The following is a 23,325-nucleotide window of genomic DNA, read 5'->3' as shown; positions in this document are numbered from 1 at the left end:
GGAAGTATATATTTGAAAAAGTATCGAAGAAATAAACATGTTAGACTTCAATTTGACACAAAGTAGTATTTAGCGAATGGGTAATAAGAATCGAAAACTTTTTTTCAGCAAAATAACAAAAGTAAGCATGCCTTGAAAGTTATGCTAACCTCCCACAATGTGCCTTTTGACTCCCTTGAGGTCTAGAACAAATAAAAAAAATATAAAAAAAAATCAGCTAACGTATTTTTTGTTTGTTTGTTCCCGTATAGGGAGTAGGCGAGGCAAGTTTAGAAAGTGACGAAGAGGGTATGGTAATACAAACTTCATCATAATAGTTTCATCAATATTGCTTTACTTGAATGACGAATTTATCAGAGGCTCTTATATTTGTATTTATTATCCCTTCTTTTAATAGCATTCAATATTTATTGATACTCACAATACTTTTGCCAAGATGAATCAATGCAAATGTTTTCTTTTTTTTTTTTATAAAAATAAACTCAATGCACAACATTTTTCTTAAGTAGAAGTACCCTAGTTCAGCGTTTCGGTAATAATGAAAGTAATAAATTCATTAAATATTTATTTTAATTTTTTTTTTTTTATAGGGAAGCAAAGTCAGAATGGAGACGCTTCTCTAGGGAAAACAGCGTGATGATCACTACACATGTTTTTAGTGTTCTGTGTATTTCGTGATTTACTATGTTCGTTCATTGTATTTCATGGGAAAAGATGAAATAAAATAAGATAATAATAAACTGGTTCTGTATTAATTGTTTTCACTATGGTGTTTATTTCTTGTTTCCGTGAGTATTCACTTTTGAAATAGCTATATGTGTTATTTTTTTAAATATCTGCTTCACGTGATACAGCGTTTTAGCTATTCATGTTACGTAAAATTATGGTATGATAATATCAATAGAAAAATAAAAAAACTATGGCCTTTAAAGGACAAGATCCAGCAAGAACTAAAATAATAATAGATAACAGCTGAACTCATTTAACTACCTAGCATGTATGATCACATATGAAAATGAAAAAGATATAAATGTAAAAATTGCAAAATATTTAAAAATAACAGGTGTAATTAATTCTATATTTAAACTAAACCTAATTCAAAAACAAACCAGACTAAAAGTATACAATACATTAGCCCTACCAGTGTTAATGTATGGAAGCGAAATCTGGAATAAAACAAAAAGACAAACAAAGATTAATAACAGCAGAAATGAAGTTTATGAGAAAAAATTGCAAAGTATACGCTATTTGATCACAAACGAAGAAATTATGAAATAATTAAACCAAGAACCAGTAATAGAAAAAATATAAACATAAATGGGTGGAACACATTCAAAGAATATAAACAGAAAGATTACCAAAATAAGCCTTAAAGTACAAGCCATTAGGATAAAGAAAACCAGGACGTCCTCTTAAACGATTCAGCGATGACTTATAAGGCCGGAACCATGCTAGGCCTAAATCCTTGATACGCATGATGATGATGATACGTAAAATTAAACAAAAACACAATTAATGACCTAAAGGTTGTTTTTAATAACATCTGTGATACAGGATACAATCCTGATGATCTAAGGAAATCCATCTTTGTCTCTATTCCCAAAATTCCAAGAACTTTTGAATGTTCAGAATATAGACTAATAAGTTTAACAAGCCATGTTACAAAATTACTACTGAGAATAATCCTAGAAAGAATCAAAGGCACTTTGTCAATAGAAAAAGAAGACACTCAATCAGGTTTTCAAAAAAGACAAAGGTACAAGAGAAGGAATTTTCAATTTGAAAACATGTGAAAGAAGCCTCGATAACCAGAAAAGCATATATCTTTGTTTTATTGATTACACCAAAGCATTTAATTCAATAGATCACAAGATATTAATACATATCCTACAGAATAATGGGTTAAAAGCAAAAGATCTACATATAATTACAAATATATACTGGAATCAAATGGCCTCAATAAGATATAAAAAAATGCATATTCTGACAACTTGGAAATAAAAAAGGGGGGTAAGACAAGGATGTGTCTTATCACCCTTACTGTATAATATATATATATATGTGTGTGTGTGTGTGTGTGTGTGTGTTAAAGATACCAATCAATTTTATAAGCTAGGTTTTTAATCCTTTTTCCCAAGTAAGCAAACAGACAAGTAAGTCGAGTTTGCTGCTGCATATAGTGCAACACTAGGCAACTCCCACTGACAAGACTTCAATAAAGGTCGAAAGGTATGGGTAGTGACCATTAACCTTAATGCATAGCATGCATTAGGGGAAAATTCTAAGGAAAGTGATCATAGCTTACTCCACTTTTACAACGAGTTGCCTAGTGTTGCACTACGTGCAGCCGTAAACTTGACTTACTTGTCTGTTTGCTTACTTGGGAAAAAGGATTAAAAACTAGCTTATAAAATTGCTTGGTATCTTTAACATAATATATACCCAAGGTAAAAAACTTTCTACACACACACACACACACACACACACACACACACACACACACATATATATATATATATATATATATATATATAGTGAGCAAGTTTTTAAAGATATTTCAGAATTGAAGGATGTAAAAGTCAGGGTTAGGAACTTCAACAACTTCAGGTATGCAGATGACATACAGGCATTATAGCTGAATCTGAAGATGATCTTCAAAACTTAGTCACAGAAATTTACAATAGAAGCTTAGACATGGGATTAATACTTAACCTAAAGAAAACAATGTGCATGATTATATCAAAAAAAAACAATAAATAAGAAATTAAACATAACTTAACAAAAAGAAAATTGAACATGTTCAGTCTTTTATATATTTGGGACAAATGTTTCCAGATGTAGGAAATTCCCTTAAAGAAATAAAGGGAATAGAGATAGCAAGAAAGCCTTTATTGATATGAAAACTGTTGTAACATTATTATTATTACCTAAGACCTCATGGAGTCAAAGACTCATCTGGGGGAAAAGAAAAAACCCTACCGCTATATGAGACCAGCTAACTCACCTTTCGTCGAAAGAGGCCAGATAAAGGTTTCTCACTTGACGGATGGGAATCGAACCAGGTCTTTCCCACCAAAGGGTTTCGTCTATACCAACTGAGCTACGGAGGCTCTGCTATATCTGGTCAAGTCTTCTCTGCAACAGTGAAACATGAACTCTAAATAAAGAAGCAGAGAAAAAATTAGAAGCTTTCAAAATGTGGACTATCAGAAGAATGTTGAAAATATCATGGACAGAGAAAATAAAAAATGAAGATGTTTTAAAGAAAGCAAAAATGAAAAGAACATTAATGAAAATAATTAACGAACAAAAATTTAAATATTTTGGACATCTAGCTAGACAAGAAGGCATTCAGAAATTAATAATAGAAGGGAAACTGGATGGATAAAGAGGGAAAGGTAGACCCAGGAGAATGTGGTTTGAAGACATTGAGGATTGGACAGACTTGAATTACCATAAGTGTTCCAGAGCAGCAAAAGAAGAAAATTCCATGACATGGTTGCCAACCTCCTTCTAGGGGGATGACACTTAAGTTACGTAAAATGTTATATGTTTTAAGAAATGCTGAGACAATTAATTTGTTATTATTATGAATCAGACAGGTATATGGAGGACTGGGAATAATCATGGGAGACATTCCATCTTATGCTTTTTTTTTTTTAAAGTCATTAAACAATGCACAACCTACTTCGTTCTTCATGCTTTCTTTTTTCCTTTTTCATTCTTTCCCATACTACGCTGCATCGAAAAATGTCCTCTTTATGTATCCTAGAGAAATCCTTTATTAACATACACACACACACACACGTCGACTTGCATATCTATCATATCCCTTGTATCATATCATCATCTGTTCAATATTCATATTGAACAGATGCATGCAGTCAAGAAAAAGTGAGGTAGAATTTTCTCTCATAGAGTAGTGTGGGACTGGAATGGATTGCCTTTGTAGGTTGTGAGTGCAAGTAGTGTGTGGTATGTGGTATATACCACAACAGTAGTATGTGGTGGAGGGGAATTCAGGAGAAGGATGGTGACTAATGCTGTGCCTAATAGGGCTCTCTACTTGGGTCCTGTTATTGAATTTGTTCATCAGTGATATAAGAAATTATTATTATTATTCAATGACTTCCAGGTAGTCAGGGCCACATATCACTTACACCAGTGTCATACCTTTCTTGAATTCATTCACACTACTTGCACTCACAACCTACAAAGGCAATCCATTCCAGTCACACACTACTCTATGAGAGAAAATTCTACCTCACTTTTTCTTGACTGCATGCATTCTCATCTTCCATGAATGCTCTCTCATCCTCTCCCCATCTGCTATAAAATGAAAAATCCCATCTACTGGTATCCTGTATGATCATTTCAGAAGTTTGTAAGTTTTAATCATATTATCACTCCTGTTTTTCCTGTTTGCTAGTGCCTGGAGTTCACAAATTCTCAATCTATCTTCATAATCCGTATTCCACAATCCCAATATCACCTTTAACACACTCCTTTGTACTCTCTACTGTATCAGCATCATCTTGGAAACTGGAAGATCAGATCTGCACACTCATATATATATATGTGTGTGTGTGTATTCCGGCGTACAAATCGACCTGGCGTATAAGTCGATATTGGAATTTTTTGAGTTTTTATAGTATACTCGTCGTTTAAGTCGACTTGAAAAATTTCTTTTTCGTATTGACCAGTTGACCAATAGTAAACTAAAGTGCAATGGCTCCTTTTAAAAGAATGAAATGTGACGCGAGTTTTAAGTGCAAAGTGATTAAATTTTGCAAAAGAAAATACTAACTGTGTTGCTGCATGTCAGTTCGGAGTAAACGAAAAACTAGTTTGCAATTGGAGAAAAAATTAAACTTTAATAATGAAAATGCCAAAAAATAAGTGTGCATTACGGAAAGGAATTTGTAAGTGGCCTATTCTGGAAAATAATGTTGCGGATTGGGGGTTCGAGAAAATTGCCAAAATGGACTCATTATAATGAGAAATAATATTCGTTTATTTGCTTTGAAGTGGGGCAAAGCAAATAAAAAGGACAGCGAAAACTTCACAGCTACAGTGAGTTGGTGTAGCCGGTTTATGGAAAGGAAAAATTTAGTGCTTCTACTAAAAACTAAAATTGCACAGAAGCTGCCAAAGGATTTGGATGATAAGTTATTAAGTTTTCAAAGATTTATAATTGCTAAAAGAAAGCAAAAAAATTATTTATTGTCTCAAATCAGAAATATGGATGAAACTCCAGTTGTGTTTGACATGATTGGGAATAGAACAGTAGAATTGAAAGTAAAACTATTTCTTTAAAAACAACTGGACATGAAAAAAGTCGTTTCACAGTTGTACTAGCTTGTATGGCTGATGGTACTAAATTAAAACCTATGATAATTTTTAAAAGAAAAACAATGCCAAAAATCAAAATTCCAAGAAACGTTTTTGTCCATGTTCATGAGAATGGTTGGATGGACGAAGCAGGAGTTAAGCTGTGGATAAAAAATATTTGGAATACTCAACAAGGTGTATTAAAAAATCCAAACAGTCTTTTAGTGTAAGACATGTTGAAATCCCATTTAACAGAGAGCACAAAATCTTATTAAGAGAGAATAATACCAATATGGCAGTGATTCCAAGTGGGTTAACTTCACTAGTGCAACCATTGGATGTTTATAAACAAGCCATTTAAAGACAGTTTACGAAAACAGTGGAATGCATGGATGCAAGAAGGAGAGAAAAGTTACACAAAAGGAGGACAAATGCGACATGCATCTTTGGTAACTATGTGTGAATGGGTAGTGAAAGCATGGGATGAAATAAAACCAGATATAGTAATAAAATCTTTTAAAAAATGTACTATATCTAACAAATTAGATGGCTCGGAAGATGATTTTGTTTACAATGACGACAAAATTGATGCTAAATCTGATGGAGAAAACGAATACAATTTATATGATGATATACCAAAAGAAATTACAGAACCAGAGTATACAATGAACTTTTCATACATTCAGACAGTGAAAATTAAATTTTAATTATGTAGTTACCTACCTATTTTCTTTTGTAAATAAATAATTATATAACATGTAAATAATTTTTTCTGTAAATAAATTTGATATAAGTTGAATATTTTTACTTATTTACCCTTTTTGTATATTGCTAATAAATTTAACAGAGTATGATACGTACTAGTTTTTTTCTTGGAAAGCAATCAATTTTTGACCCGGCGTATAAGTCGACCTAAAAAATTTAGTACATTTTTTCAATGCTGAAAAGTCGACTTATATGCCTAAATATATATATATATATATATATATATATATATGTAGAAACTTTTTAAACTTGGGTATATTATGTATTCAAGATACCAAGTAATTTTATATAAACTTACTTGGTATCTTGAATATATATATATATATATTTTTTTTTTTTTCCTGAAGAATTGCAAAACAACTGATGACAGACTGAGATGCTGTTCTAGAGCATTGCCATGGTATAAGAATTAAGAGGGAAAGAGGTTAGCAGTGTATGACAGGTGGTCGGGGGGGGGGGGGAGTATTTGAAAATCAGACTGTGTATACCCAGTCAAGAGGACATATCTGGTGTAAGAGATAGATGGATGTCATCAACCAGAAGTTACAGAAAAAGTTGTGGTAGGTATATAAAAAGAAAGGTGATCAGCAAGCTTGTGAGCAGTTCAAAGCGCAGATAGGAGGGGTGACGTGTGTTAAGGAAGGTTCAGACTAATTATGAGAGGAAGCTAGCTGATAAGGTCAAATTAAATCTCAGAGAGTTCTTTCAATGCTGCAAGTAAAAGCAAAACTGATTATGGAAGGGTAATAGACATAAACAAAATCACTTATTTATTTTGTGATTATTTTCATCCAGATGAGATTTTAATAATAAGGTGGTGATACACCTTTTCACTATTTATATATGAAAAATATAAGACTGCTGCATAAATTCAACTTTGGTATTTCTTTGGGTCTGGCTCCTGCTGATAAAGTGAACTCAGTTACCAACCAGTTGGCATGTGGAGTGGAGCTAAAAGTACAGTAATACCTCAAGTTGTGCATTTTAGACTTATGCAATTTCATTAACATGATTTTTTCATTAACAGGTTGAAACCAGTCTAGATAGTGGCCCTTCCCATAATGCATAGCATTATACACGTTATTCCAAAAGAGTGTGTGTGTGCTTTGCATTTTGGAATGTTAAAGCAATAGATGTGAAATCATTAGGCATTATATACAAGTAGCTTTTTTTTTTTAATGTTGCTCTCACTCACGAAAGGTTATTTGCAAACCTATAGTATATTTGATATCGTAGGTTGGCTAAGGTTATTTTACTTCTTCTCCCTTCTACTTGTTAGGCCTACTGACCTGTTGCAGAGCTATCTTAAGCCCTTGTAAGTTGTACCAGTTTCTATTTTATCAATTTTATATATTTTGTGTATACTCTTATTTATTTTTTGCATAGTCCAGAAGCCCTACTCTAGAGATCAAACATGGAACTTTTTTTTTTTTCGTACCACTGTAGGCTTCCAATAAGCAGGGCGGTGGTCTCACACTGGATGATGAAATTCATCTCCACCTAAACACAGTCACAAACATCCATGTCCACAGTGGGATTCAAGCCTGCAACCTGTTAGTTGGGGAGTGGGTATGCTAACCACTCAGCCAACTAGGCTAGCAAGCCTAGTGGGGGGAGTAGAAAATGGCAACAACAGGTAAATTAAAATTGGAAGCTCAGCTAAACTTACTCTGTAAATTTTCACATAAACAAACAACAAACCTCCACTTTCACAGGATGCATACAGTGAAGCCAAAGTGGAATTTTCTAAAAAAATCATTTATTACCTCTATCTTGAACTTCTTTATATAATTGAGGATGTATGTGGGGAGGTGGCTCCATCTTTCATCAACACTGTTGTGTTCAAGCTCCCTCTTTGCTGCAGTTGCGGGACAATGAAACTGCTCAGCATGTCCCAGTAACGCACAGCTGTGACCATGCAGGTCTGGTTCGATGGATTTCTTCAAAGAAAAATTGTCTGATAATGAACTTGGCTGTAAATTCTGTCTATTCTGTGACCGTTAGAGAACATAAAGAAATTTACTGAAATGCACATGAATTCTCTGTACCCCAAATGTAGCAGTTTTAATGTCCACAAAGATCATAGAAAAAGAAAAGAATTTAACCTGCCCACTTTTCTTCTATTTATTGACTACAAAAAGGCATATGATAACTTGAACAGAAATCTACTCTGGAAGATACAAGACTATAAAATACCTCCTAAATTAATTAAAGCAATAAAAAGTCTATACAGAGAAACAAAGATTTGCAGATGGAACATTATCAGAACCTATAACTATAAATAAAGGAGTAAGACAAGGTTGTGGCTTATCCCCAATCCTATTCAACATTTATATAAACAGAATCCTAAAAGAATGGAAAACAACTGTCCAAGATGGAATTAAACTAACAAATAATAAATACCTAAATACAATACTTTATGCAGATGATCAAGTACTAATTTCAAATTCGGAAGATAAACTTCAGATTACAACTAACCATCTAAATGAAATAACAAAAAAAATTTTAAATGAAAATATCTGAAACAAAAACAAAAGCTATGGCAATGTGTGGAAACACCATTCAAAATGTCAAAATTATGCTTAACAATAAAATAATAGAACAAGTTACAGAATTCAAATCCTTAGGAAATATAATCTTGCAATACAATACTGATTCACAATTGGAAGCAAGACTACAAATTTACAATAGAATGAATGACATAATTAAAAGAAATTTTGGAAAACAAATGACTAAAGAAACTTGATGAAAATTACATAATAAGACCTCTAAACCATCTCTCAAATTTGGAAGTGAAACCTGGATTCTAAAACAAAGAAACAGACAAAGATTGGAAGCAGCACAGATGAAGTTTCTAAGACCTCTCTTGGGACTCACTAGATTAGATAAAAAGAAAAACACAGAAATAAGAGAATGATTAGATACAAAGAACATCGTACAAGAAATAGAAGAATATCAGCAAAATTGGCTACACCACATAGAAAGGATGAATAACAACAGGATTCTCAAACTGCATATAAATATAAACCTACAGGAAGAAGAGACTGCAAACATCCAAGACTAAGATGGAAAGACCAACTTCTTCTGCAGAGCAGGAACAGGACATAAAAAGCTTATACCTGAATTGCTCAGACGATGACGACATGTCCACAAACATGAAAATGCTCTTCATCACTCCTTAGTTTTTGCATGCCAGAAATGTCAATGCAAACGTTTCTTGGATGCTGGCATCTCTCTTTTGCAATTCTTGGCTGTGGTTAAGTTTATAATGGCAGCATTGTAGCACTTTTGCAGAGTTCTCCATACCATTGTGTATGGCAGATCTGTCTTGCTAACATGTGGCCTGCATAAATGTACAGCATTCTCATTTGACTGCTCAACAACTGCAGTTGTGACATGTATAGTCATTTGCAGAATTTCAAATTTATTCCCTCTTCCTGGTTGGACTGTCATATTGCCTGTCTTTTCAAATTGATGAACTGTATGTTGCATTGTATTTGGTTTCATTGGGCCTTTTAGCAACGTCTAGGCATCTGTACTTGCAAAGTGCTGCTGCAGCATTTTCCTCATTCAATTCACAAGCCAGGCACATTCAGGCAAAGTGAGTCCTATCACACAAGTCAAATGACCGTAGAGTCAGTTTCTCTCCTTTATTTATACTGCCTTAAGTCTCACCTGCAAAATTCATCTGTTCTTGCTCACAGCACCATATTTCCCCTATCAGTCATTTTTTGAACTAATTTTTTATTGTCAAAATCTCTTACTCATGATCTGGTTAGGGTACCCATCAAGTTTGAATGTATTAGATCTACTGTTTTCTCTACAGATTTTTCTGAATAGGGTACTTTTAATTTGAAACACCCATTCATAGGGGATTTAGACAATTTTAATGTAGCCAGTTTGCCAGTCCTCTGCTGCATTTGCCTTCTAACTTTAGCTGGACATGGCTTTAGCTTCAGAGAGATGAAAGAAATGACCAGAGATAGAAATAGAACCAGATGGCAAAGATTTGCACATAGGGGATTCAATCCGTCATCTGACAGATGAGAAAAAAGAAGTATGATTGTGGTCAGGGAAACTAGATCATCATGGGAAGAATGGTGAGAATGTGTATGTAAGTTCAGGTATGGTATGGTATGCAAACATGATAATGATATGAATATTATTGAGCATGGTTATGTATCTGGCAAATGGGTAGAAAGTTTTGCTTTTGGCTCAGTCCTTTTTTTGAGTGTATCTAGAAACAGAAAAGAGAAAGTTGCCTAACTGGGCCAAGTAGACTTTAGATATAAGTATATGAAAAAACCAGGAGGTTAGTTGTTAAATCGGTACACAAATGCCAGGAGCGGAACAAAGGAATTGAATTTGTTGCCTTGGTGAATATGTTGTGGGCTAAGACAAATGTCTAAACTTATTCTGCAGTACAGTTTCTCAGAAAATTTCTTTCATCACTAGCTGCCAGTGTATTCCTTGAAAGAGTTTTTTTTCAGAAGTTGAAAATATTTATGGAGAAACCAGACATATGCTACTCCAGAAAATTCTGAAAAATCATTTTCCTACCCCATAATTTATCGCATATTTGTTTTAATTGTCACATCCATAATTATTCTTGATATTTCACAATTTAAAATAAGTTCTGTTAATGTTTTTGTTATTTGAAGAACTAAGTGCAATCTTTTTTCCTGATTTTTATGCTTGATTGTTTTTTAAATACAATTACCTTCTATGAAATTAAATGATCATTTTATTATATTAAAATGGAGGATATTATGGATCCATCTATATTTTATAGTCATATGTAGAAAGAATATGAAGTTTCAAACATTTAGCATTGAACTTAGGAGAACAAGACCAGAATTTAAATAGTGCCTTAGCTTGCACTATTTAAACAACACAAACTCTGCCCACAACCCGTATATTTGCCTTTAATCAATACATATTAATATTAATTTTATTAATTAATATTAATTTGTTTTATTAATACAGACTTCAAATTGACCAAGTTCAAAAAATGTGAGATAAAGTGTAAACTTTCCAAAAACTCTGAGTGATCTACAAGATCACTCTAAATCTTACTGAGTGACCCAAAAATCACTACTAAACTCATCAAACTCTCATCCCATTAAGTGAAAAAAAAAAAACTCATTCAACACTGTACCTAACCTATTCCAGAAAGTTAAATTCATCATAAATGATCTGTCAAGTGGGCTCATAATAAAATATTAAAGAAGCTTATATTTGTTTATATAAGATATTACAGTAGATGATATTACAGAAACATCTATATTTCATAGTAAGATATGGAAAGAAATTAAAGTAAGAAATGGAGAAAATTTTCTTTTGAAAATTTACTAGAAAAAAGCTTATGAAAATTTACAAATTCTCTAGTAAATGTTTCATTCTATATTTGGCTATTAAATATGGATGGATCCATAATATCTTCCATTTCAATATCTAATTTATTTCATATTGAAGCATCTCAGCTCTAGACAGTTATTATATTTAGGGAAAGCAAAATTTTATTTTTTCTTTTTATCAAAGAAGATCCAAAAAGTCTTCATTTTGGAAAAATAAACAAAATTAGGAGATATTAAAGATGCATGCTTACTTTACTGAATATACATATATATAGAAACTTGGAGAGTTTCAAATAAAGGGGAGAGAGAGCTTATGAAAATATAATCCTTGCCATTGGAGTTGCCTTAGCTTGCACTACTTAAGAAACTTGAACCTTTGTTGCGAGTTGCCCAGTGTTGTACTACCTTGTCCCAGTCCTGAAGATATTTTCAGGTGCAAACTTTGTTTGCTCACACTTGGATGAAGGATTAAACTAAATTTATTATATTTCCAAGTTTCCAATTTTCATTTCAAATACTACTTAAGAAACTTTCCAAGTTTTTTAAGTAGTATATGAAATATGGATTGATCTGTTTATTTTACATTGCCAAAATGAATACATTTAGACTCTTTGATAATTACTTTTAAACACCAACTTCTGTTGCAAGTTTTTCCACTTGGTTATACCATAGATTAAAGATACCAAGAAATTATATTCTTGGTTTCATCATTTATCCAAGTGTAAGCAAACAAGTTTACACCTGAACTATTTTCAGGACTGGGGCAACTCGTATAAAGAAGCTAATAACTTCACATCACTTGTCTTAGTATCCCATAATGCAAACAACATCTTCTTGTAGACATGTATAATGCTATGCATTATGGGAAGGGTCACTACCCAGACTAGTTTCAACATTTATTGGGACCTCATCAGTGGGAGCCACATTCAGAGTTGTACTAAGGACCATTGACATTACTGACAGGATGGGTGAAGCACAAGTGCTTTTCATATTCCCCTTTATCTGTAATGAGAGTTGTTTGGGAATGGGAGATTTGTGAGCAATTAAGCTCGCCCTCTGAGGGCAGTAGTGTTAGCTATGATCGGTTGAGAGAAGAATAGCCTTCGGTCTTTTGTGTTTGTAGTAATCAGTCTCGTTGTAATTGACAGCTTGCACGATTAGTGGGTTTGAATGTGAACTTGACTTCACGAAGAATTTCTCTGCAAGATCACAAAGAAGGGAGGAGATGTATGGAGTGCCGGTTTCTCGGTGAATTTGTGAATTTCTGATGAACAACGGTGCATCCAGGATCATCCTAAGGCATTTGTTTTGGATTCTCTGCAATTTTGAAATGTTTGATCTTGAAGTGTGGCTCCATGCTGGTGAGGCGTAGGTAATGACTGGACGTATTACCATCCGGTAAAGAAGCAATTTATTATGTAGGTTCAATTTGCTCTTGATCAATGGGTAGAGCTGAGCTATGACTTTGGAAGATTTGGAGCAAATGAGATTGATGTGTTTGTTGAAAAGGAGTTTCTTATCCATCAATACCCCAAGATATTTGGTCTCTGATTGCCATGGGATCTTTTGACCAGAGAGCAGGATGTCTTCTTTGTTGCAGATCTTTCTTCTTGAAAACATCATGGCTGAGCTTTTGAGGGGGTTTACTTGAATTCTCCAGTTGGTGAACCAGTTTGCTAGCTCATTAATACTTCCTTGGAGTCTAGTGATTGCTAGGTGAGGGTTGAGCGATCTAGCTAGAACAACGGTGTCGTCGGCATAAAGAGCCATAGTAGTTGTTTTTGGGTTGAGAGGAATATCTGCCATGTAAGTTGTGAAAAGTACTGGGGCCAGAAGAGAACCTTGAGGTACTCCCGCCAGGATTTTGCGCCCTGAAGAAATAATTCCGTTGAGTTTTACTTGCATGTATCTTTCATTGATATATGAATATATGAGTTTCACTAGTTTAATTGGGATATTGTTTTCAATTAGTTTGAAGATAAGGCCTTGATGCCAGACCTTATCAAAGGCCTTGGCAACATCCAAAAACACAGCAGCAGTATGAAGGTGCCAGTTAAAGCCATGAGTGATATGTTCTGTTAGTCGGTGAATTTGTTGCACCGTGTTGTGAGCTTTGCGAAACCCAAATTGCTCATTTGGGATTATTTTCTGTTGGTCCACTGCTGATTGTAGTCTTGATAGGATGACCTTTTCTATTACTTTGCCAAGACAGGAAAGAAGACTGATGGGCCTGTAGCTTTGGGGAAGTTGTGGGTTATTACCAGGTTTTTTCAGAGGTATAATGTCCGCGATTTTCCAATCAGAGGGAAAGTATTGGAATCTTAAAATGGAATTGGTAATATTAACTAGATGAATTATGGCTTTCCGTGGGAGTAGCTTTATTATTCTATTGGTAATGCCGTCAGGGCCGGAGGCCTTTTTATTCTTCAGATGGGAAATGATATTTATTATTTCTGTTGGAGATGTGGGGGTGATGGTTTCTGAATCATCCTTAGGCTGACTTAGTGCATTTCTAACTTTACGATGAACTTTGTAAATAAGATTGATATTTAAGTTTGCATAAGATGGGCTGCATTGATTTTCCAGATTGTCAATTAGGGCTTCTACTTTTTCTTCATCTGTGTGTGCAACTCCAAGATTGGTCTTTAAAGGGGGAAGTGGTTGTCTTTTGGTACGAAGAGATTTTACAAATTTCCACAAGGAAATTATCTTCTGGGTTGATTTCCTTCAGTTTGGTTTCCCATTTGGAGTTCCTGTGGACCTGGAGAGCTTCTCGAACCTGTCTGTTCAAAGTGTTTAAGGTTGCTTTGTCCTGCGGGGCTCTGGTGTTGTGATATCGCTTTCTGGCCTTGTTTTTGGCCCTAATCAGGTCCATTATCTCTTCTGGGATCCAGTTAGGAGCGTGGAAGACAGTGGTTTGAGTGACTGATGCTATTGCTGTGTTGATTTGCCTAGTTAAATTGTTTACAGCTTGATCTATTTCTTCTTTTTTACGAATGACAGGGGGGAGGACCGATGTGGATTGGAAGAACCTTAGAGAGCTTGTCCCATTGTATGAAAGAATGATGGGGAGAGAGCTGGTCTTGAAGTCCTAACCTGAGTAGGATGGGATTATGATCTGAATTAAGCTCTTCTACTGTCTCCAGCTGGTATTGATATTTGATGTTTCTGAGGATAACTATGTCTAATACATCAGAACTTCCTGATGGGCTGTAGTGGGTGGGCTCAGCTACTATTGATGAGTTGAGTAATGTGTAGTTGTATAAGGTACGGCCTTTGACGTTGATTGACGAACTGAACCAGGCCGTATGTTTGGAGTTAAGGTCTCCAGCTATAATTATGGAATCCGTGGAGCCGAGGATGGAGTCTAAGTCTGCTGTCAATAGTGGAATACTGGGAGGATTGTACGCTGCATAGATTTTGAGTTTGCCAGCGTTATTAGTGTGCACCTCCACACCCGTCACCTTAAGGTTTAGAGTTTGGGGGTTGGTCAGCGAGTTGTGGCTTAAATAATTTTTGATAAAAATAGCTGTTCTGCCTCCACTAGAGTTAAGTCTGTCTGTCCTGTATAAAATATAACCTCTTAGTTTTGGATTGTTTGATGGTCTGAGGTGGGATCAAGATTATGTCTGGATTGTATCTTTTTGCAAATTCTTGCAGCTCGAGAATTTTGTTTGTTAAGCCATTGGCATTCCATGCTGTTATCATGAGAGAATTTGGTTTAAATTTTTTAAACATTATAGAGAGCTGTTAATATGGATTGGGTTTCTAGGTAGAATCTTTTTCTGGAGGATGGTGAGGTGCTTACTTTGCTGAATTCATGCAGCATTGTTGCAAGTGACGAGGTTAAAGCTGATGTGAGATTAGAGCTTGTTCGCTCTTGCAATGAAGAAGTCTGGGTTCTTACCGCTTCTGCATATGATTTGGACATGGTTGAGGGTCGAGTGCCTTCCTGTGTTGTCGAATGTGAGGTAATATGATCTGGAGGGCGAACTGCTTGGATGTGCATTGTGTCATTTCTTGGAGGAGCGTGGTTACTTCTTAATGATCCACGGTTTTTTGGATGGAAAAGCCAACCCTTGTAATTAGAGGGGTGTGGTCCTCTACAGTTGGCACAACAGGCAGGTGTCGACCTGGGTTTGGTACAGGAGTTGGTTTGATGACCCTCACCGCATTTTAGGCATCTATATGCAACTCTGCACAGTTTTTGGGCATGCTCGAACCTCTGGCATCTGTGGCACTGCCCCGCCGATGCCTTCTTCCTTAGAGGTTTGGTTGCAATTTTAAGCTTACAGATGTCCGTTACTTCATAGATGCTTTTTTGTGTGTTGGAGATTTCGACCAACACCAGTGGCATTGGTGTTTTATCTGACCTCAACATTCTACTGACTTTGGTTGGAGTCAGTCCTTGATTGATGAGGACAGCTGTGATCTCATCAGTTGTGATGCCTTCAGCCACTCCTCTTAGAACTACCTTTAAGTTCTTCTCGCTTGCTAGTGCAAAGGTGTGGAAGGGCAGTTTGGAGTTGTCAAACATTTTCGTCATCAAGCGATAATCAGTGACAGTGGTAGGGTGGATCTTTACACCCTCTTCAGTATTTCTTGCCCAGGAAAAATTGATATTTTGTTCTCCTAGGGATCTTGAGACTGAGGTCCATTTGTCTTTATCTCGAAGGATAACTGGAGGGACCTTTTCTTTTCTGTCTTGGGAGATCTGATTGTGTTGAGTTGTTACATTATCTTCCAATTCACCTCCCGATGTTCTGCGTCTTTTATTAGATTATTCCTCATGAGAACAATCGAACTGTCGGGGAATCTTTGTAGGTAGAACAGGTGTAATGTCCTCTTCTATGTCCAAATCATCATCTTCAGTGTCATTTACTTGAGTGAAGAGATTCAAGCAACCAGGATAGTCTGTATCAAATTTCTTAAGGATGAATTTGAGAATGTCAAGTGACATCTTTGTTTAGCTGTTGAATGGCGTCCTTGATATCGTTTACATTCTCCATTCTTGTGTACGAAATATTATGATATATTTCGGATAGGTATGATGGCGAATAGAACGGGCTAGGACCAGAAAATTGTATGAGAAGTTAAATTCTTACCTTCTATTCCGCAAACAAAGCAGATTCACAATATCTAAAACTCACTAATCACCACTGAAATCAAAAAACATTCTTCGCAACAACAACCATCATGCAAGACTACTATGCGAGCCGTCATTTTTTCAGTTGTACTAAGGTTGAAATAATACAGAAGTCATATTTTCTTATATGAGTAGCCAAAAGGTGTCACACCTTATTATTAAAATACTCTGGATTAGAGATAGTTGTTGCAAGTTTTTTAACTTGGTTATACTATAAATTAAAGATACCAAGAAGCTTTATAAAAGTTGCCCTACTCCTGAAAATAGTTCAGGTGCAAACTTGTTTGCTTACACTTTGGATAAAGGATTAAACCTTTAATTTATATAATTTCTTGGTATCTTTAATTTATACCAAGGTATTCTGTTTCGAAGAACTGCATTTTATGCAGTTTCCCGAAATAGAATGACGATTCTTGTCATTTTTATGACTTCTGTCTGACTTTCAATGAGAAGCAATAGTTCAAAACAGCCATTGAACCTTAATCAAAAGAAGTAATAAAATGTGAATATATGGACATCTCGGCAGCTTGAACCCTTCAAGTAGTGCAAGCTAAGGCAACTCGAATGCCAAAGATTATATTGTCATAAGCACTTTGGTCAGTTTTTGAAACTTTCCAAGTTTCTATATACATATATATATTAACCTTGTCCATCAAGAACTAGATAAAAATGTAAGAATCCAATAAGTAAAACTTTGCAAAATCATGGGTTGACACCAGTCCATGAACTGATCAGACACGATGCATCTGTAACCTGGCTATTTATTAAGCTAAAGTGAGTTGGGAAAGAGTGAGATTGTCTTATGAGTTTATGCTTTGCATGTTGCATGTTTTACACATCTTGTATCTATATGCATTGGAAAAGCTAAGTATGACAGTAACAACTTTTTCAGTCTGAAGTTTTATTGTCACTGCTTCATTTTTTTCCTCTTTTTTTTTTTTAACTTTTCTCTTATCGTTATTGTTAGATTAATGATAATGAATGCAATTTTATTTTTATTTTTAGTTTATTTCCCCTCTTCTCCCTGATTGAGAATGCCTTATGAGATTTTAAACTTATGAGATTAAATTTTTGGCTAGAACCAGTTTTAAGATAATATGAATTATTTTATTTTATTTTTTTTATCATAAGGATTAGCAAGTATATCATGTAAAGAATCCTTACTGCATACATGGCGCAGTTGTAGACTATGTTATTCTACTCATCCTGTCCTGAAGGAATTGGTACATTTTCGGACACAAGAAGATAATCCTGTAAGTATCCATGCTCATTTTAATTTTTTGCATTTTAACACTTCTCCTGAGACTGGTAATGTAAAGTGCAATCAGTATTTCACAAAATGATGGCAAATTTGGATTAAGAGTATATCATGATACAAAACTGTTCTAACCTCTAAAGTGATCTGTTAAGCAATTTTTATCAGGTTTATTATTATTATTATTATTATTATTATTCACATCACGTATACAAATTATACATATTATACTATTCAACTTGTATAATTATGATAATATTTCACAATACAATTCATTGCACAGTACAATGTTACAAAATAAAATTCAAGTATTACTATCATATTCTGTTGGTACTAACACTTATTATGGCTAATAAAAAGTTTTCTCATATATGCAAGTAGAATATAATATATTTCGAATGGTTTCAAAGTTATGATAAATAATTGGTTTAGAGTAATGTAAGTTAGTTAATGCAAATATGTGTAACCAAGGGCCATACTGGTTACTAGAAAAGTAATTAGCTTAAAACAGACACTGAGAGTCCGGGGACCGCATCTAAGAGGGCTCCCTTATTAGTTATAATAATGTACATGTTGATATTTTAATTCCTAATTGAATGAACCAATTTGTAAATCAATACCTTAATTGGTTATGATATATGAGTTATAATGATCTCTTATACTATACTATACATTTAAAATAATTGTCAACATTCTTTAATCCCATAAGGTAGTTTCTCAATCTTTTTCTAAATACATATTCTGAGGTTATAGATTTAATTTCATTCGGAAGTTTATTATAGCTGCTCGCCGCAATGTACTCGAAAGATTTATGAAAAATTTCTTTGTTAGCCTTAGGTACTTCCAGCGTGTTTCAACCGCAGCACAATCCATAGTCTACATTATATACCAAGAAACTTTCAGTGTTTTGTTTTACATATAACAGACAACCATAGAGATATAGTTTCTGAAATGGTAGAATATTATGAACAATATACAGATCATTGGTTAAATGTGCAAAGTCGGTGATAGTTATGGCTCTAATTATTCTGTTTTGTATTCTTATTAATGGAAGCAGATTGTTATAATAGTCTCCTCCCCAACAGGTAATGCTATATTGCAGTGAAGAATTTACCCAGGAATAGTATAAACATCTTAAGAATGCTGCATTTACAAATTTTTTAACATAATATATTCTGTTAATTATGAACCTAAACTTATTTGTTAAGAAAGTGGTGTGGGAGTTCCACTTCAAATTGCTATCGATATGGAGGCCCAAATACTTAATAGTTTTTGTTTTTTTGATTAAGCTACATTTACAATTTAGAGTATCACTACATTTCCTTTCATGCCATTTTATAGTTATACTGTGATCTAATTTGTCTGTTAATGTAAAGTACATATATCTTGTTTTGTCGGTATTAATGTTAAATCTGTTGTTGCTAAACCATATACTTAGTTTTAGCATATTGCTATTAATCCGATTTTTTAGATTTTCAAGGGTTGTTTCAGTGCATACTAAAGCTGTATTGTCAGCAAAGGATATCATTTTGCCAAAGAGTTTGTATTTACATAGATCATTAACATATATTATGAATAGGATGGGTCCTAGTACCGATCCTTGTGGGACTCCGTATTTTATTGTTTGTTGTGCTTTTAAATACAGGGTGTTCGGGATAAATTTGACAGTTTCGTAAGGAAAAAGAAAATCTTCTTTGTATCTATTAAATTTAATGAATTGACAAAAAAACATTACAGGCAGAGTTAATTACAATACTATCAACAAGATTTACTCAAAATAATCACCATTAGCATCAATCACAGCTTCAATTCTGCTTCGGAACCTCGAACAAACTGATGCTACAGTCTCCCTGGGAAGGGCCGCAAAAACTGTTTTAATTTTATCCATTAACTGGGCTTTTGTATTACTGGAAGTGCGATTGGTGTCTTTTTCAACTGCGCCCCATACAAAATAATCCATGGGGTTAAGGTCTGGGGAGTTTGGAGGCCAAACATTTGGACTGGTGAAGTCGTAGAAATTTTCAGACAACCATTTTTGACTTTTCCCAGAGGTGTGGCAAGGGGCCGAATCCTGCTGCCATACATACGGCCTACCATTGGCTACCCTTGTTATCCAGGGCTTGACTACAGTTAGCAACTCCACGAACAAAGCCCGAATTCCAATGCCAGGGTTCTTCAACACCTGTTCCTGCAGATTTGCGAGGAATTCTGCTGTACGAACGCAATCAGATCGTCTGCTAGGGATCTTTCTTCTTGCTACATCCCCGTAGTCACCATTGCAAGTCTCTAGTTCATGCCTGATTGTTTTTACTGTATTCAGGGAGCATTGGGCAGCAGTCGTAATATCCTTATTTTGATGGCGGGCACGAATCATCATGATACAAGTTATTCTCTTCCATGATTCAGGTGGGTTCCAGCTATCCATCCTTTCTGACATCTTGTATATGAATGAAGAAGGGTCCAAACTTTTAAATGAAGAGAAGTGTGTGTTAATACATGTAACTTACGGAAAAATATAATTAATTATAAATATGTCAAATTTATCCCGAACACCCTGTATATCATAGCTGGTATATTGTTTTCTATTATTCAGATAGGATCTGAACCAGTCATTAGTAATTCCCCTAATGCCATATTTGGACATTTTTAATAGCAATAGATCATGATGAACACAGTCGAACGCTTTAGATATATCAAGAAAAACAGCTGCCGTGTGCATTCCTTTATTTATTCCACTATAGACCTTTTTATGAAACTCGAGTAGCGCTTTTTCAGTATTGCTTCCGGATCTGAACCCATATTGATTAGTAGCATAAAAGGATATTGTATTTAAATAGCTATTTAAGCGTTTTTTTTATCAGAATTTCAGTAACCTTTGAGATTGTGGATAGTATAGATATTGGTCTGTAATTTTTGATTTCATTTCTATTTCCTCCTTTAAATAACGGTACAACTGAAGCAGTCTTTAGGTGTTCTATAAATTTACCATGTTCAAAGAATTTATTAATAATATTTGTAAAGAATTGTAATTTATGCCTAATGATAATGTTTAACTTTTTAACATTTATGTTGTTACATCCCACTTTTTTCCCTTTTTTTAATCCGATTACTACACTCTTCACTTCATCTTCATTTACTGCATGTAGATACATAGAATTCTTAATCCACGGAAGGTGACTGACATACTTTGCCCTTTCTGCAGGGTCGAAAACACAACTGCCATAATTGGTAAAGTGGTTGTTCATTTTGTTAAGTATATCAGTGATGTCATTGCCCTCTGGAAATTCTCGCGTTTTCTGTTTTGTGTTACCTATTATCATATTGACCAACCTCCGTTCTTTACTTTTATCATTACAACAAGAAAGAAATTTCAATAGCAGAGAATGTTCTTTTGCCTGTTTTATTTTTTCCTTTAGATGTTTAATGAAATTTTTATAGTCATATTCAAAATTTAAATTGTATGGATTTTTTTTATGCTTATAGTAGAGCTTCTCTTTTGTCTTTATCATATTTTTTAGTTCATCTGTTATCCAGTGTGTGTTTGTGAATGTCCTTTTTTGTAGTAACTGTTTTATGATATTGCGATTTAGTGTCTGCATATTTAATCATTTTGATAAATTCATCATATAACTGAAACCGATTTGTGTCTAATAAGTCAGTTTGTGGCAGTTGATAATGTTTTATGTATCTTTCAAATTTTTTATAATTGGTGCCAATTACAAATTTATTCTGACTACCTGTGCAACTCATGTTAACACTATCAGGTATAGATAGTTTCAAAAGTATCGAATGGTGATCTGTTATATTACTAATGTAGATTGCAGTGGATACCTCATAGGCCATTCTGTTTCTTATGAATATGTGATCAATGCAACTAGTCGAGTTGTACACTTCTTTCGTATTGCCATCGATGTAAGCAAGAAACCATGAGTAGATAATATATTTTTATATTCTTCAGTTTTACTGTTACTCTTATGAAGGTCCAAATTTATATCCCCCACTAGTATGATATTGTCATATTTTAAGGTTTTTAAGACATTATTTAGCTCTTTTAGAAAGATATCTACTGGGCCATCGCGTACACGGTATATAGCGATTATAAGTATATTCATTGTGTCTTATTGTGTCTAATAAGTCAGTTTGTGGCAGTTGATAATGTTTTATGTATCTTTCAAATTTTTTATAATTGGTGCCAATTACAAATTTATTCTGACTACCTGTGCAACTCATGTTAACACTATCAGGTATAGATAGTTTCAAAAGTATCGAATGGTGATCTGTTATATTACTAATGTAGATTGCAGTGGATACCTCATAGGCCATTCTGTTTCTTATGAATATGTGATCAATGCAACTAGTCGAGTTGTACACTTCTTTCGTATTGCCATCGATGTAAGCAAGAAACCATGAGTAGATAATATATTTTTATATTCTTCAGTTTTACTGTTACTCTTATGAAGGTCCAAATTTATATCCCCCACTAGTATGATATTGTCATATTTTAAGGTTTTTAAGACATTATTTAGCTCTTTTAGAAAGATATCTACTGGGCCATCGCGTACACGGTATATAGCGATTATAAGTATATTCATTGTGTCTTATTGTGTCTAATAAGTCAGTTTGTGGCAGTTGATAATGTTTTATGTATCTTTCAAATTTTTTATAATTGGTGCCAATTACAAATTTATTCTGACTACCTGTGCAACTCATGTTAACACTATCAGGTATAGATAGTTTCAAAAGTATCGAATGGTGATCTGTTATATTACTAATGTAGATTGCAGTGGATACCTCATAGGCCATTCTGTTTCTTATGAATATGTGATCAATGCAACTAGTCGAGTTGTACACTTCTTTCGTATTGCCATCGATGTAAGCAAGAAACCATGAGTAGATAATATATTTTTATATTCTTCAGTTTTACTGTTACTCTTATGAAGGTCCAAATTTATATCCCCCACTAGTATGATATTGTCATATTTTAAGGTTTTTAAGACATTATTTAGCTCTTTTAGAAAGATATCTACTGGGCCATCGCGTACACGGTATATAGCGATTATAAGTATATTCATTGCTGTATCATAAATCATTACAGTTTCAGCACTTTGCAATTTTAATTCCAGTCTGTGAAATTTATAAATATTTTTTTAGCATATAGAATTAATCCACCTGAACGATTATAATCGCGACAATCATAATACATATCGTAATCTGTGAGAGAATAATGATCAACCTCAAGCAGGTGATGACTATATGTATGTATATTTTGTTTAGCTGTGTTTAATTATGAAGGCACTACTTTTAACTTTAGGCAGCAAATTTATTGTTATTATTATATGGTCATCTCCTTGGAGTCCATGTGCACTTTCTGAAACTTTGGATCATCTCAGGAAGCCCATATTCATACATGGCCTTTTATACTTACCTTAAAACTGTTTGCTGATAGAGCACTCATGAGTGCCTCTGACATT

The 23,325-nt window shown here is 34.2% G+C and overlaps 1 protein-coding gene across 1 annotated transcript in view; it reads left to right on the top strand.

Annotated features, from left to right (window-relative positions):
- The first annotated feature begins 650 nt into the window (after positions 1-650).
- mRpS29 (mitochondrial ribosomal protein S29) overlaps positions 651-23,325 on the top strand; it is a 139,123-nt gene continuing 116,448 nt past the window's right edge. Inside the window, exons 1-2 of the mRNA XM_090395055.1 lie at positions 651-788; positions 17,731-17,852. Of these exons, the coding sequence (XP_090251181.1) occupies positions 767-788; positions 17,731-17,852 (144 nt within the window). The 5' untranslated portion in view covers positions 651-766. The remainder of the gene's footprint in view (positions 789-17,730; positions 17,853-23,325) is intronic.

This window comes from Typopeltis vanoorti, chromosome 6 (assembly GCF_054136105.1).
Source record: "Typopeltis vanoorti isolate ZY-2024b chromosome 6, IOZ_Tvanoo_1.0, whole genome shotgun sequence".
Lineage (NCBI taxonomy): Eukaryota > Metazoa > Arthropoda > Arachnida > Uropygi > Thelyphonidae > Typopeltis > Typopeltis vanoorti.
Note: the sequence above shows the minus strand (reverse complement) of the source record. Positions and strands in the feature narration are given on the sequence as shown.